Here is a 12,946-nt window from a genome sequence, read left to right on the forward strand (position 1 = left end):
GAACCCATGAGTTCACAACCCACCCCGGCTAGTAGCTTTGGGCTGGCCGACTAGGCCTAATATTTTAGTGGGCATGGAATGGACCAAGGGTTTAAAACCTAGGCCTGGAATAGCCCAACTCATTTGAGTATGATGAAACTCAAGCATTGGGGGGGGGGGGGGGGGGGGGGGTGTTGGGCCGACGTAATGAAACCCAAGCACGGTCCAGCTCAGCCTTAAAAAAATGACTAATACCTAAAAGTCCAGCCCAAACCCAATAATGAACCCTAAGTCAACCTTGCTAGGTCTACTTTACCCTTTCTTGCCTTTCTTGTCTTTCTTGAGAGCACAGATCCGACGGATTTAATCATATAATCAATCAAATCGTAGCCGTGGGTTCCACTTTAAAAGCAGTGCATTTAGGGTTTCCCTAGTCTCACTGAAACCAAAACATTCCTGGTTGCGGCTCTTGGTCTCTGCCATCTTCCCTCTCTTATCTCGTTCCATAGGTAACATCGTTTAATTTATCTGGAATTCTGAGCACAGACTTACTGAATTACTTCTTCTTATTGTTTTGCATCATATAATTGTTCTTATAAATCATGAAAATGGGAGTTTTAAACTCATTTTTATTTCTCTCTGTTTATTCCGTACACTGAATTTGGGGTTGGAATCTTAACTTCAATCGTATATACATAGATATATGATGTATTTATGTTGGCGTGTTCTTGTTGTATGCTAGAATGAATAAAATCCTTGAATAGAGCACGTGTGAAATACTACTATTTTTCTCTGTTGGTGTTGTGAGATGGCTTCCCCACGAGAACATTGTGAGTAATCAAGGCTGGAGTCTCGACAGGGCTCTATTTTTGCCAAGACCCTAATTTGGGTTTTGGAAAGAAATACCAAGGAGCCCGAGAATTGGCATTGTTTTGGTGCCATAGGCCTTTGGTTGTGGGGAGCATTTCATATCATCTACCGAAGAAGATGGTACTATTTTACATCGTTTTCAGTTTAGTGGTACTTGGACAATTTTACATGGTTTTTTGATGTCATTTTTATAATGACTGTAAAAAATGATTTGATCCTTTTTCCTTATAAAAGGGTTTTATAATACAAAAATATTTTGTAAGATTTTGGAGTTTCTAACGGTAACAATCCTTTGGATAGTTTATTGCGGTTGATGTCTCACATCTCCCCCTCCACTTCCAATCAGAAAATCAAATATTGCTGCTGTGTCATTATGAGTTTTGTTTTTTGATATTTCAAAATATTTGATTAATTCTTTCGACTTGAAGATGCTTGAATTTGTTTGCACCATGGTAAGAATATCTGAGGTTTTGGAGTTTTGTAGACCTTATTTTAAAGAGGAAGCATGTCTCATCGCAAGTTTGAACACCCAAGACATGGCTCTTTGGGATTTCTTCCAAGGAAAAGAGCAGCCCGCCACAGAGGAAAAGGTTTATTGTGTTCTTCAATAGTTTTATATCCCTATGGAATGCCATGAATTACCTTTATCATATTTTATTTTTTGTTATGCTAAGATTACTATTATGTGACTGTATAGAGTTGAAGTCTAGAACTCATGTGGTGTAGCATGCAGTAGAATTTAATTATAACCTAACTTGACGACTTGTATCTTAGACATTAGATCAGATATGGATATATGGGATGCATGGTGGGTAATGACGGGTAATATTCCCTGTAGAAGTTCTAAGTTCCTCAACATGTGTCCACATTGGAATGCTACTGTATGGACAGTTGGCTGTGTTTGTTGATTAGTTGGAGGAAGTTACATAATGAAATTTTGCATCTTCTGATTTTTTTTTTGTTTGTGATAGCATTTTTCCTTTATGTCACTATTCTTTGTGCAATTATATGATCTGATTGGCCAAAAGTTTTCACTGGGATTACATGGGTACTTTTGCAGTGAAGGCCTTCCCAAAAGATGATCCAACCAAATCTTGCAGTTTGACTGCTTTCCTGGGATACAAAGCTGGAATGACCCATATTATGAGAGATGTTGAAAAACCAGGATCAAGTTAGTTTCCCTATCATTTTACGATTGTGATTTAGCATACTCTGAAGAAAAATTGTCTGATGAGAAATGTTAGAATATGATGCTAACATTTTTCACCATTTAATGTCTGAAAAGTGCATTGTGAATGGATGTTTGATTGGTACAAGAAGCGTTTATTTGGAAAATGGAAATGACATACACATGCCCCTTGGAAAATAATGCATAGATGCCTTATTTATTCATAGTTCCCATTCGTCTGTGGCCTACTTATATTTATCTGATTTATCTTTAGTGCTTATGTTCTGAACCCACCTTTCCTTGTAGAGCTACACAAGAAGGAAACATGTGAAGCAGTTACAATTATTGAAACACCGCCAATGGTGGTGGTTGGGGTTGTTGGTTATGTGAAGACTCCCCGTGGTCTCCGTTCTTTGGACACAGTGTGGGCTCAGCATCTGAGTGAGGAGGTGAAGAGGAGATTCTACAAGAACTGGTGCAAGTCTAAAAAGAAGGCATTCACCAAGTACTCAAAGAAATTTGAGAGCGAAGGTGGGAAAAAGGATATCCAGGCTCAATTGGAGAAAATGAAGAAGTACTCCTCTGTGATTCGTGTTTTGGCTCACACTCAGGTAATGAGTTTTGATATTTACTTGGCTCATCTTTGCTGTCTTGGAAAGTGGATGTGGTGTGACTGCTTGTTCCAAATAAAAAAGGATGTGATGTGACTACTTATTCCAAATAGAAAGGATGTGACTCTGTCAAAAATTTACTATGTTCAGATGAATTTTGCTGAAATATGTACTGTTAGTTAGAACTTATCTTTGATGGCTGTCTTTTGTAGATTAGAAAAATGAAGGGATTGAAGCAGAAGAAAGCCCATCTGATGGAGATTCAGGTGAATGGTGGAGACATTGCAAAGAAGGTTGACTATGCTTACAGTTTGTTTGAGAAGCAGATTCCTGTTGATGCTGTTTTCCAGAAGGACGAGATGATTGACATTATTGGGGTGACCAAGGGGAAGGGTTATGAGGGTGTGGTGACACGTTGGGGTGTGACCCGGCTTCCACGTAAAACCCATCGTGGGCTGCGGAAGGTAGCCTGTATTGGTGCCTGGCATCCAGCTAGGGTTTCATTTACTGTTGCCAGGGCTGGGCAGAATGGTTACCATCATCGTACTGAGATGAACAAGAAGATTTACAAGCTTGGAAAGGTTGGGCAAGAGTCACACTCTGCAATGACTGAGTTTGACAGGTTGGTGCTTCTTCCTTTACATTTTTCTTCTCGGTTAAGATTTTACTAGGGTTGAATCTGGAATAAACCCCTTGCAATTGGTCTATTGTAATGGTTAGTCTTGTCCAATCTGCAATATTTACATGTCTTGCTCATTATCATTTTCTGATCAGGACTGAGAAGGATATTACACCAATGGGAGGTTTCCCACACTATGGTGCAGTGAAAGAGGATTATCTTCTAATGAAGGGCTGCTGTGTGGGTCCTAAAAAGCGGGTTGTTACCTTGAGGCAGTCACTTCTGAAGCAGACATCTAGGGTTGCTTTGGAGGACATTAAGCTCAAGTTTATTGATACGTCATCCAAATTTGGCCATGGTCGTTTCCAAACTACCCAAGAGAAGGCTAGGTTCTACGGACGGCTGAAGGCTTAATTTGGCATTAGTGATAGATCAACAGTTATCCCTTTTTTGTTGTTTGATCATTAGTTATTCAAATACACAACGCTTTTGGTTTAGTTTCCAAGTTTTGTGAGCATTCAATTTTGGGAAAGATTTATTGGCTGTTTGTTCCGCTTATTTGACATCGTTCAAGTCAGAAGTGAGATTGAGTTTTATTTAGAAAGTGTTGTTTTTTTATAAGAACTTTCAAATATAACTAAGAACCCACTTAAAAAGATACAAGTGCCCTTAAAATTAAAATGCAATTATATAATTTAAAGCCAAAATTTCTCCTAACACACGTCAAACAAAAAAAATCCGGCGAGCGCGCTAGAACTTCAGAAGTGTTTGCTTTCTTATCTATTCTTTTTTGGTTGGATTTGTTTATAAAAAAGTGACACTCCAACAATAAATTGAGAGAGCTCATCGAGAAAGCTCATCGATTTGGGTTGATTGTCTGATGTACTGCTATATGTTAAATCTTTGCAGCTAAAGAAACCATTGAACACGATAGTGTAAACGAAAAATCACTAAATTTTGACATTACAATACAAAAGGTCAACAAGACGATCTACAAATAAATTTTTTTTTTTAAAAAAAACCATTCATTCATTAGAATTCATAAATGTAAAGAGTAAAAGGTTATTCCTCTGTCTCTACAAAGTAGGATGAAGTGCTATCGGATTCTTGCAAGTTCGTCGATAATGACCAATTGAATCACATCTTGAAAACTTACGAGTTGATGATTCTTTCGCCTACCGTACCTTGTTTGTGTAATTACAATTCTATCTACATCATCAGGCCACTGCCAGCAAAATTATCAAGTAGCAGGCATTTTTTGTAACCACCAAACAAAACTAAAACAGATTGAAAAACTAAAATGCAAAACAAAAACGAGGAGCAGTCAGTTAAAGCTTGAGCATCAGTCTTCCTTCTTTTGAAGTATTTACATCAAAGACCATCCAAGTCTAAAGCTGCATTAGTCTCTGTCTGAAAGGGGGAAGCATGACGCTGCTGGCATATGCATATATTGTGGTGGATGGATAGTATTAATGATGAGGTTAGGGGTGTCGCAAGCTATGCCCATTTTGGTGAAAAAAAACTCTCTGTGCTTTCTGCCACTGCCATTTTGGTGAAAAAAGCTTTCAATACTCCCCCTCTCCCCCCAAAATCTCTTTATTGTCTTCTGGTTGGTTGGCTCAGCTCAGCTCAACTCACTTGAATTAAAACACCCCCACACCACAGCTGCCCTCTCTAGAATTGAAACCACAGCTTTCAAGTGCTTCCTTCCTCCTCCTTCCTCCTACAATGTCTGCAAAGAAAATTCCCCATTTCATGAAGACGATCATGAACACGAATGCTAGAGACAAAAGACTTGTAAGCAACCCCAACTCTACCTTTAACTTCTGCTTTATGAACGAAATAGGAGGGCTTTGTTTTCTATTTTGACTCGTCGTGCTCTGTCTGAGATAAGACCCGCCGTTTCATGCTACTTTTCTTGACCCATTCAAGCCATGAAAGAGGTCGGAGGCCTGGTAACTCCAGAAAGCAGAGAAAGACAAACGAGCGGAACCTCTAACATTTTTATGGGTCTTGCAGAGTCTTGTCCTAAAGTCCCACTCCCACACACGCCTGCTCTTCGTAGATAGAGAGAGGATTCTCGACATCCTGTCTAAAGATTGTGATTCAACATTGATTTTGCGCTTGCGGGTTCGAGCCCCGTCAGTCTCCTAACTGGGCTTGTTTTTGACAAGTTTAAATGAGGGGCTTAACTTAATTAGCCCAGCAGCCCAATTCTGACTTGGGTTTATTCTGATTTGACAAAAATACATTTCCTGCAGTAAGGAGTAAAAAAAGTGCACATCTTCCCCTTAGTCCCTCTTAGTCCGGCGTCCCCACCAAACATAGGATAGGACTTAGTCCAAGCCAACCCTATCCTTGTGATTAGTCCTAGCCTAGCCAATTCCATGTAAGAAAACATGCTGCCCTGCCCCTAGTTAGCTATCTAACTTACTGTGAATGAATTGAATTCTTCCTTTGATGTTGAATATTTTATGAACAATTGAGTCTTTTATATTTTAGGATTTATTATTGTGATATTAACAATCATATTTGATTATATTGGATTGATTATTACGCTTGAATAAGAATTAGTATTTCAATTTAATTATTTAATATTTTTAACATTAAAAGCATGAAAGTGTCTCAGGAGGCATACACCTCAACGCTTTAAGTGCCTCGCCTTTCAAAACACTTCTCTGCACTACATATATGGCTTTGTTTTGTTGGCTATGGAGAAGTTCTAGATTGCTTTATGAAATAGCTAGTTGACAAGTTTTTGTTTTGTGCAGAGGGTGCCAAAGACATTTATGAACAAACATGGAGAGCATCTATCAGATCAAATACACTTTAAGCTTCCAGGTGGTTTGGAAAGTGAAATAAAACTCAAAAGATGTGCTGGTGAGTTTTGGTTTGAAAAGGGTTGGCCAGAGTTCTCTAAGTTTTGCTCTCTTGATTTTGGTAGCTGCTTAGTCTTCCGATATGAAGGGAAATCCAAATTCCATGTCTTGATATTTGATGAAAGCGGCATAGAGATTGAATATCCAACAATGCCCCAGATTGAAGAAACCGATGAAGAAGAAGATGATGATATGTCTACAAAAGAAATTTTGGAGATTGAAGATGATGATAAGTCTGTAGAGAGCTTAGATATTGAAACTGATGAAAGTTTGGAGATTTTAGTAATTGATGAAGATGATGATGATGTTAAGTCTGTTGAGAGTTTGGAGTCCTTTCCTCTGCCTCAAGAGAAAAACAGAAGAAAGCCACGCTCTTCCTCAAAGCCATCATCTTCTTCATCTTCATCTTTGAGGGCTGCTGTTAAAGCTGCCAACAAGTTCGTCTCAAGCCACCCATTCTTCAAAATCACTTTGGGGCCATCCCGTAAGGCGGTAAGGGATTTCTACATCTTCATTTGGTTCAGACACTGATTTATAGCATTCTACATTCAAAGTCTAGCTCTAAATCATCTCCACTATATATCATTGAGCCATATGTTATATCTGCAGCATGTTCCAGCTAGTTTTCGAAAGCATTTCACTCCAGTGAAGAATCAAACCGCGAGGCTTCTGGTCGGAGCTAGATTGTGGCCTGTGACTTTGATTTTTCATCCTCAAAACTACCGATTTAGTGCTGGCTGGGGAGCATTTGAAAAGGCAAATTGGTTAAAAGAAGGAGATATTTGCATCTTTGAGCTTATGGACAAAAAGAACCTTGCACTGGAAGTGAACATTTTCAGATGCTGATTATTATTGGATATGTTAATTGTAGGTTGTTTTATGAACTCTGTGTGACTTGCTGGGCTCTCTAGGGATCTTTGTTAGAACCATTTGGTAGGCCTTCTAGGCCAGGTTGTTGTATGGAGCTTTTTATTTATTTTATATATTTGGTTCTTGATTTAATTTGTTTTATGGGGTTGATGGTTGAATTTGGTTCTTGCCTTCTCATTAGATTAGATTTGGGTCAGGAGTTGATTATTTAATCCTTATTTGCAAGGCTTGCAGAACACTGGAGAGAAGCCCAAGTTCTGCTTAAACAAGAGTTGTGTTGTATAGGCAGAAGAAGCTGCTATAATTTAATTTCTCAACTAGGCATTAACCTATAGAAATGCTTTCTTGCTAGACTGAGAATATTTTTGTTTGACTAAAATATATGTGACAACCTTTTTTATAGAAGCGCTCTTGACATAAGCGCTACTGGTATAAGCACTTCCAAACAAGTCCTAAGTAGGTTTTTGCCAACATGAGTTTAAAGAAAACACAAATAAGGGTGCACCATCTTTGTTTCTTTTTTATCCTTCATACGTTTCCTTACGAAGATCATGAATAAAGTGGGGGTCATTACTGAGTATGCCTAAAGTAAAGAGAGAAAATAGCAAAACTTATGAAGGTGATATGAAAAAGCAAAACAAGTTGTTTCAACTCTTTTCCCATGCAAATTCTTTGTGCATTCATTTCCTTTTGACTGTAGACTCTAGAGTATGAGAAGATAATTTTAAATTGTTTTGCTTGCTAAGTCTCCAAGGAAAAGAAAAACATATGCGTTTCAATCTATTTTCAACTATGCTTCGGTGTGCTTTTTCTTCATGGGGGTCCCTTTGCTTTGCTTTGTGGAAATGTCTTACATGGAAATCAAAAGTAACAATCTTTCATGTGATGAAATGGGTAATTTCATTAAAAAGAGAATCATACTTCATTTCTCTTTTTCTGATTTGACATGGCATTTTAGCTCACTTTTAATTTAACTGGCCCTTGAATTCATAATTTTATCTAATTTTGTTTGTTATAACTTATAATTAAATTGCGAGGAAGATGAAGAGTTGATCAGCAGACCTTGGATAAAAAGAGTGAAAAAAATCTAGGTAAGCAAGGGGCTCCCTCACCCACCCGAAGTCCTTTATTCGAATCCCCATATTCTAATATTGCTTATATAAAAATTTTAAGAAAAAAGAAAAAAGAAAAAAAAGAATCTGGGCTGAAGGTTAAGTTATTGGAATTAGTTGTGCACTTTTATTGTTTGCTCTGAAACTTTTATTCACTGTTTAAGTTAACAAGATGTTCACTTTATGCTGTTGTTGTTTGCATTTGATTGTTTTTAGATAAAAATGATGGTTCCTTTCTCAATATTAGGAATATGAAAGAGTAGTCTAGATAGCCTTTCACATCATTCTCAGACATGGTGATGGCCTTGTTGACAAAAGCCTCGCACTCAATGGGTTCACGGCAACAAACAAAACCCCCCTACTACCAAGGCAAAGCTTACCCCTCTTCCTTTTTCTCTGCATATACTTTAATATATTCTTTATGTGTAATATGTATGTATGTATGTATGAATGTATGCACCTCTCTAGGCTTACTTTTTTCATTATATTTTGATTTCTTCACTTCCAGATTTTATTTCATTTTTATTTTGGGTAAAGCATTCTTGGCTTACAGGTAATTTAACAAGCCCATTTCTCCGTAAACTTATAAACTAGTTCTGATTCTTAGTCTGATGATACTTTTTGTTTTCTAATGTTGAAAGAGATTTTAAGTTCGAGTCCTGGTTGTCTAAGTTGGAATATCGTTTTTTTTGTGATTGAGAGAGTGACTTTTTACTTCAATTTTAGCTTTGAGTGAGACAGTATGGTCCTTTCCTGCAAAATTTTGCTTTGAGTGTACTGGGATTTTGCAAAGAATACAGGTATTGGCTTTAGTGATTCTGACAAAACAAAAGTCATGGGTTTAAGAAAATATGATGAACAAATAAATAAATGTGGTCTATATCACTACTTTTCTGTAGCTCTGTTCTTTATGTTTGCTATGCTTACCCCTCTCATCCCATTTCTTTCTTCTCTTGAATCATTCCTCATCTGGTACAGCACAGCTGTAAGTTATCCAACATTGATTCTCGCTCCACGTTTCTTTCTTTCTTTCCCACCCACCTTAAATATTTATTTCATTTCGAATTCTTTCTCTCTTTCTGGTATTTTCATAACCTCTGGCTTTGTTAGGTGTGTGTGCTTTAACCCAAATCCCTATTCAATGCCAATTTGGCAAAGCCATCTAAAAATCAATGCCTATGCCTTCTTTCTTTCTCTTTGCAAATTGCAGCAGCCTTTAGTTGCATATAGGTTGTTTTAATAATCTGTAGCAGCTTTTTCTTTCTTTTTATTTCTCTCTTTCTTTTATTTAGTGGGTAATTATTGGAGATTATGTGAGATATTGTCACCTTTCCATGATTACATTCAAATGTTAATGTTGGATTTGAATTGGGTTAGTCATTGATGCTATCTCTGTGACTTTTGAACCAAAAGAAAAGTTCATAAAATTGGTTCCACAAAAAAGAGTAATTTTTTATCAACTCTAATCTTTGTCTAGCTGGCCTGACCGTGTGGATTTTCTCCTATTTGTTATGTTGAATCTAAATGATAGTTAGAAACTTAGAATGATCATATGTGTGCATTGTGCATGATGGTTAAGCACTTGATGCATATAATCTTTTACTAATTCATAAGTTTATGGAAAGAGAATGCAGTTAATTATGATCAGAATGGCTGAGAAATCATAGCTTCTCTGCTTGTTTCCACCAAGAGGCAGATGGGTTCATGTGGGTTAATGAGTTGGGGTTAGAATTACAAATTGCGACCTAAATGAAGATTTAGCACTTAAAAAAAGTTGCCAACTTTTAAAAAGCACCAATGTGCCCCACTTTTGTTTTTGGCTACACAGACAGGGAGGCCCATTCTTTTGATTTCTTTAAGTTTGCTTCTTCAGACAAGGTATAGTATCCATTAAGCTAGGCATCAGGATCATCAACATCAAACCATAAAAAAGAAAAGTTGTGCCAATGGGATTTTCATATAACTTTGTCTTTACATTTTCTATGAGATATTATAAAGCTGGGTGAGCTGCTTCCTTTAAGTAATGCATTGAGAAGTGTTGGTGTCTTGTTTTTTCGTAGCAGCAAAGCTATGGAATCGGAGACTAAGATTATGGTTGCTGCTAATGCTATATGTATGAACCAAAACCAATGGCTTTAGTGCTTCTAAGACCAGGTAAGTCTAGAGGACTCATTAAACATCAACTTTTTGTTGTTGAAATTTTTTCTTGTTAAGTGTCGTTTTTTTCTTTGTGTTGATCTCATTTGCATTTTTAAGCCCAGCTTATGATCTCCAGTAGCTTCTCAAAGAATGAAAATTAGGAACAAGTGAGTGAAAATGATCTGCTGGGTTCACTCTTGTCTTCCATTTTAGAACCCAGGTCTGTTAGAAATGAAGTTGAACTGATTTTTACCTCATATTATAAGCAGAGTTCACTCAATTAAGTCCATTTTTAGAGTCACCCTTTCTGCAGTGAATATTTTTGTGTGTACATTTCTTATTTGGAGATGATTGTGATAATTGCCTTCTTTCTTTGAGTGTCCGGAAGCAGGCTTGCATTGTTTTAATTGAGTAGGCTGGTTATTTGGGTTTCTGTTTCTAAATGTTTTTGGACCAAGTACAAATCTTGCCAAACACTTCTACGAATTGGTTTTTAAATTTCACTTGAAGGAAATCTGTCCTTTTTCTTGGTGGAAAAAATATTCTTTTTAAGCGTTGATGATGACTACCATAAAACGTATACTATTTAAGCAGTTTCCAGAATGCTACTCAACATTTTTTCTGCCCAAACTGTACTTTTCATTCTCCTTCTTCCTGTGCCCTGAAGCAGTCAAGTGCCTTTAAGTTAGCAATTGACACGTTTAGACTTCTTCGTCTCAAGTCTTTTCTGTTTTCAGGTTTTCTTTGTTTTGGAGCTTAAGCATAGCATTGTTTTCAGCTGAGTGTTGTGAAATTTTTCCCTAGAGCAATATAAGAAATTGAAGATACATTGACAGTCTGGTGATCGTGAAAGGCCTCATGGTCAATTATCTTTTTAAGCATACAAATATCACATGTTCCAAGTTATGAAAGATTATTTGTAGCTTAAATTCATGATATCGGCTTTGAAGAAATCCTTAAACCGTTTGAACTATCATACAATATTCTTCAAGAAAATGTTTCAATTATTTGCTTATTTTACTGCTTTATGAGTGGTTGTCCAGAGTTCAAAAGTTGATTTTCTAGATCAGAATGGTAATGTCATAATCTATGTGGATTGCCTTGTTCACTACTCATCCCCAGGAAATATAACCAATACTGTGCCTTTAATGGTACTTGACATAATCAATGCATTTGTACGAGTCTAGAGCTTCTCTTTTGTTGGTATTTAAAGAGGCAATAGCTACATTTTTCTTTTCTTTCTATTTTCTACATCTTTACTGTGATTTCTTGCAACATTGGTTTTGAATCATCCTTATATCAGAATGTTAAAGGTCTTTTTCATGTTTTCTTTTTCAGCTTGAGGCGTCAATATATATGTGCAAAGAAAATCTTATAGAAGAATCAAAATGTTACCAACATCTGAATTAGGTAGAAGCCTGCATTTGATCACTCTCACCAATTAGTTCTTACAGCATCCATAGCAAATATCCCAACCCCCTTTCGCCCCCGAAATTAGCTTTAAAGTGGGGAGAAAGCGAAAACCTAGTGAGTGGGACTATGAATGAGATTGGTTCTGCAAGAGCAAAACCATGGAACATATATACAAGTTCAGACTCAAGCCCGTCTCAAGCAGGAATTGATCGGCAAGTGCAATGGAAAAGCTCTGGGACATCCATGAATGCCATTTCTTTTGGATTTGTTGCCACAGCTATCTTGATATCTATGTTTCTTATCATGGCCATCTTTGAACATTTGTTCAAGCCAAGTCCTTCCTTTTCCACACCTGAAAGCGCAACTCATGGTTCTCTAGAGTCTGGCACTTTTAAGAAGCATGGAATTCCACAAACTGTAAGTTCCTACTTCATATTGTTGTTGAAGTAATTACATAAGAGGAATTTTATGTTGTGTTTAATATGTTCCAATCTGATTTCAAACCCTTGTGATTTTTAATGTTCTCCATTCCCTTCAAGTACTAGTTTTACTTCCATAATTGGAAGGGAAATCTGAAATTTTTCTGATGCAAAAAAAAGAAAAGTGCTTTCTTATCATGCATGAATAACAAAATTGCTAGCATTCCAAGTCGTTATATCTTCACCTGCATTTCCCCTTTTATTCTTCTACAAGAACAGGGGAGTTTTTAGATTTGAGTACTTTTTGCACTGTCCTTTTTCCCCTAGTTATGTCTGCTTCTGCAAGCTCTCTGTCCTTCAAATGATTGAGAATTCTTCACTTTTCTGAGCTCAACCTAGCCTTAAAATGTGAACTCTTCTAATTACTTCATCTACTTGTTTGAGCTGATCTTGATTGTTCATCTTACAGGTTTCGACATCTTATGCACCTGATTTCTCAGTATTGATGCCAGGACAGCAGTATCCTACCTACCTTGCCCAGCCTGCTCCTCTCCCCTCCTGCTCTAGGGAAGGGATTTGTTGGCCTTCCCATGAACATAAATTGGTACTTCCTTAGGACATACATACTTCCATTGCGGCATTATAATTACCGGGGCTGTTTGTATACCTACAAAATGGTCATATTTCTTCAGTTCCATACTAAAATTTTCTATTAAAAGCTGTCTTCTGCAAGAACATACTATCCTTCACCAGATAATCAGCATTTGACTATGGACTTTTGTCAAAAATCAGATATTCCTTGCTGTATTTTGTGGTTTCCCTCTCCTTCTGGAGAAAATTATTGCCCACTTGAAATTTGTGTGGCAA

At 37.1% G+C, this 12,946-nt stretch overlaps 3 protein-coding genes across 6 annotated transcripts; all 3 read left to right on the top strand.

Moving 5' to 3' along the window:
- On the top strand, positions 369 to 3,851 carry LOC18789199 (60S ribosomal protein L3-2). Its single transcript, XM_007222989.2, has 6 exons — positions 369 to 488; positions 1,334 to 1,439; positions 1,910 to 2,020; positions 2,324 to 2,628; positions 2,841 to 3,250; positions 3,403 to 3,851. Exons 2-6 carry the CDS (start codon positions 1,355 to 1,357, stop codon positions 3,659 to 3,661), a joined length of 1,170 nt encoding a protein of 389 aa, XP_007223051.1. The 5' UTR covers positions 369 to 488; positions 1,334 to 1,354; the 3' UTR covers positions 3,662 to 3,851.
- Positions 5,850 to 7,129, top strand: LOC18793196 (B3 domain-containing transcription factor VRN1). 2 transcript variants are annotated; one of them, XM_020561311.1, is made up of 3 exons: positions 5,852 to 6,088; positions 6,192 to 6,618; positions 6,736 to 7,129. In XM_020561311.1, the coding sequence occupies exons 2-3, from the start codon at positions 6,277 to 6,279 to the stop codon at positions 6,970 to 6,972; spliced, it is 579 nt and encodes a 192-aa protein (XP_020416900.1). In that variant the 5' UTR covers positions 5,852 to 6,088; positions 6,192 to 6,276; the 3' UTR covers positions 6,973 to 7,129. The 2 variants fall into 2 exon arrangements, with proteins under 2 accessions (XP_007222718.1, XP_020416900.1); XM_007222656.2 differs by having other exon boundaries at positions 5,850 to 6,618.
- LOC18788566 lies at positions 8,569 to 12,917 on the top strand. 3 transcript variants are annotated; one of them, XM_020558810.1, is made up of 4 exons: positions 8,569 to 8,661; positions 10,172 to 10,262; positions 11,586 to 12,077; positions 12,549 to 12,917. In XM_020558810.1, the coding sequence occupies exons 3-4, from the start codon at positions 11,787 to 11,789 to the stop codon at positions 12,693 to 12,695; spliced, it is 438 nt and encodes a 145-aa protein (XP_020414399.1). In that variant the 5' UTR covers positions 8,569 to 8,661; positions 10,172 to 10,262; positions 11,586 to 11,786; the 3' UTR covers positions 12,696 to 12,917. The 3 variants fall into 3 exon arrangements, with proteins under 3 accessions (XP_020414399.1, XP_020414405.1, XP_007226849.1); XM_020558816.1 differs by lacking the exon at positions 8,569 to 8,661 and adding an exon at positions 8,702 to 8,908; XM_007226787.2 differs by lacking the exon at positions 8,569 to 8,661 and having other exon boundaries at positions 8,952 to 10,262.

This window comes from Prunus persica, chromosome G1 (assembly GCF_000346465.2).
Source record: "Prunus persica cultivar Lovell chromosome G1, Prunus_persica_NCBIv2, whole genome shotgun sequence".
Lineage (NCBI taxonomy): Eukaryota > Viridiplantae > Streptophyta > Magnoliopsida > Rosales > Rosaceae > Prunus > Prunus persica.

Excerpts from the sequence above, each read along its gene's own strand:
- LOC18789199 (XM_007222989.2), top strand. The coding sequence starts at position 1,355 with ATGTCTCATCGCAAGTTTGAACACCCAAGACATGGCTCTTTGGGATTT. Across the intron at positions 2,021-2,323 it reads TGTTGAAAAACCAGGATCAA|AGCTACACAAGAAGGAAACA; the intron begins GTTAGTTTCCCT and ends CTTTCCTTGTAG. Across the intron at positions 3,251-3,402 it reads GCAATGACTGAGTTTGACAG|GACTGAGAAGGATATTACAC; the intron begins GTTGGTGCTTCT and ends TTTTCTGATCAG.
- LOC18793196 (XM_007222656.2), top strand. The coding sequence starts at position 6,037 with ATGAACAAACATGGAGAGCATCTATCAGATCAAATACACTTTAAGCTT. Across the intron at positions 6,619-6,735 it reads TGGGGCCATCCCGTAAGGCG|CATGTTCCAGCTAGTTTTCG; the intron begins GTAAGGGATTTC and ends TTATATCTGCAG.
- LOC18788566 (XM_020558810.1), top strand. The coding sequence starts at position 11,787 with ATGAATGAGATTGGTTCTGCAAGAGCAAAACCATGGAACATATATACA. Across the intron at positions 12,078-12,548 it reads AGCATGGAATTCCACAAACT|GTTTCGACATCTTATGCACC; the intron begins GTAAGTTCCTAC and ends TTCATCTTACAG.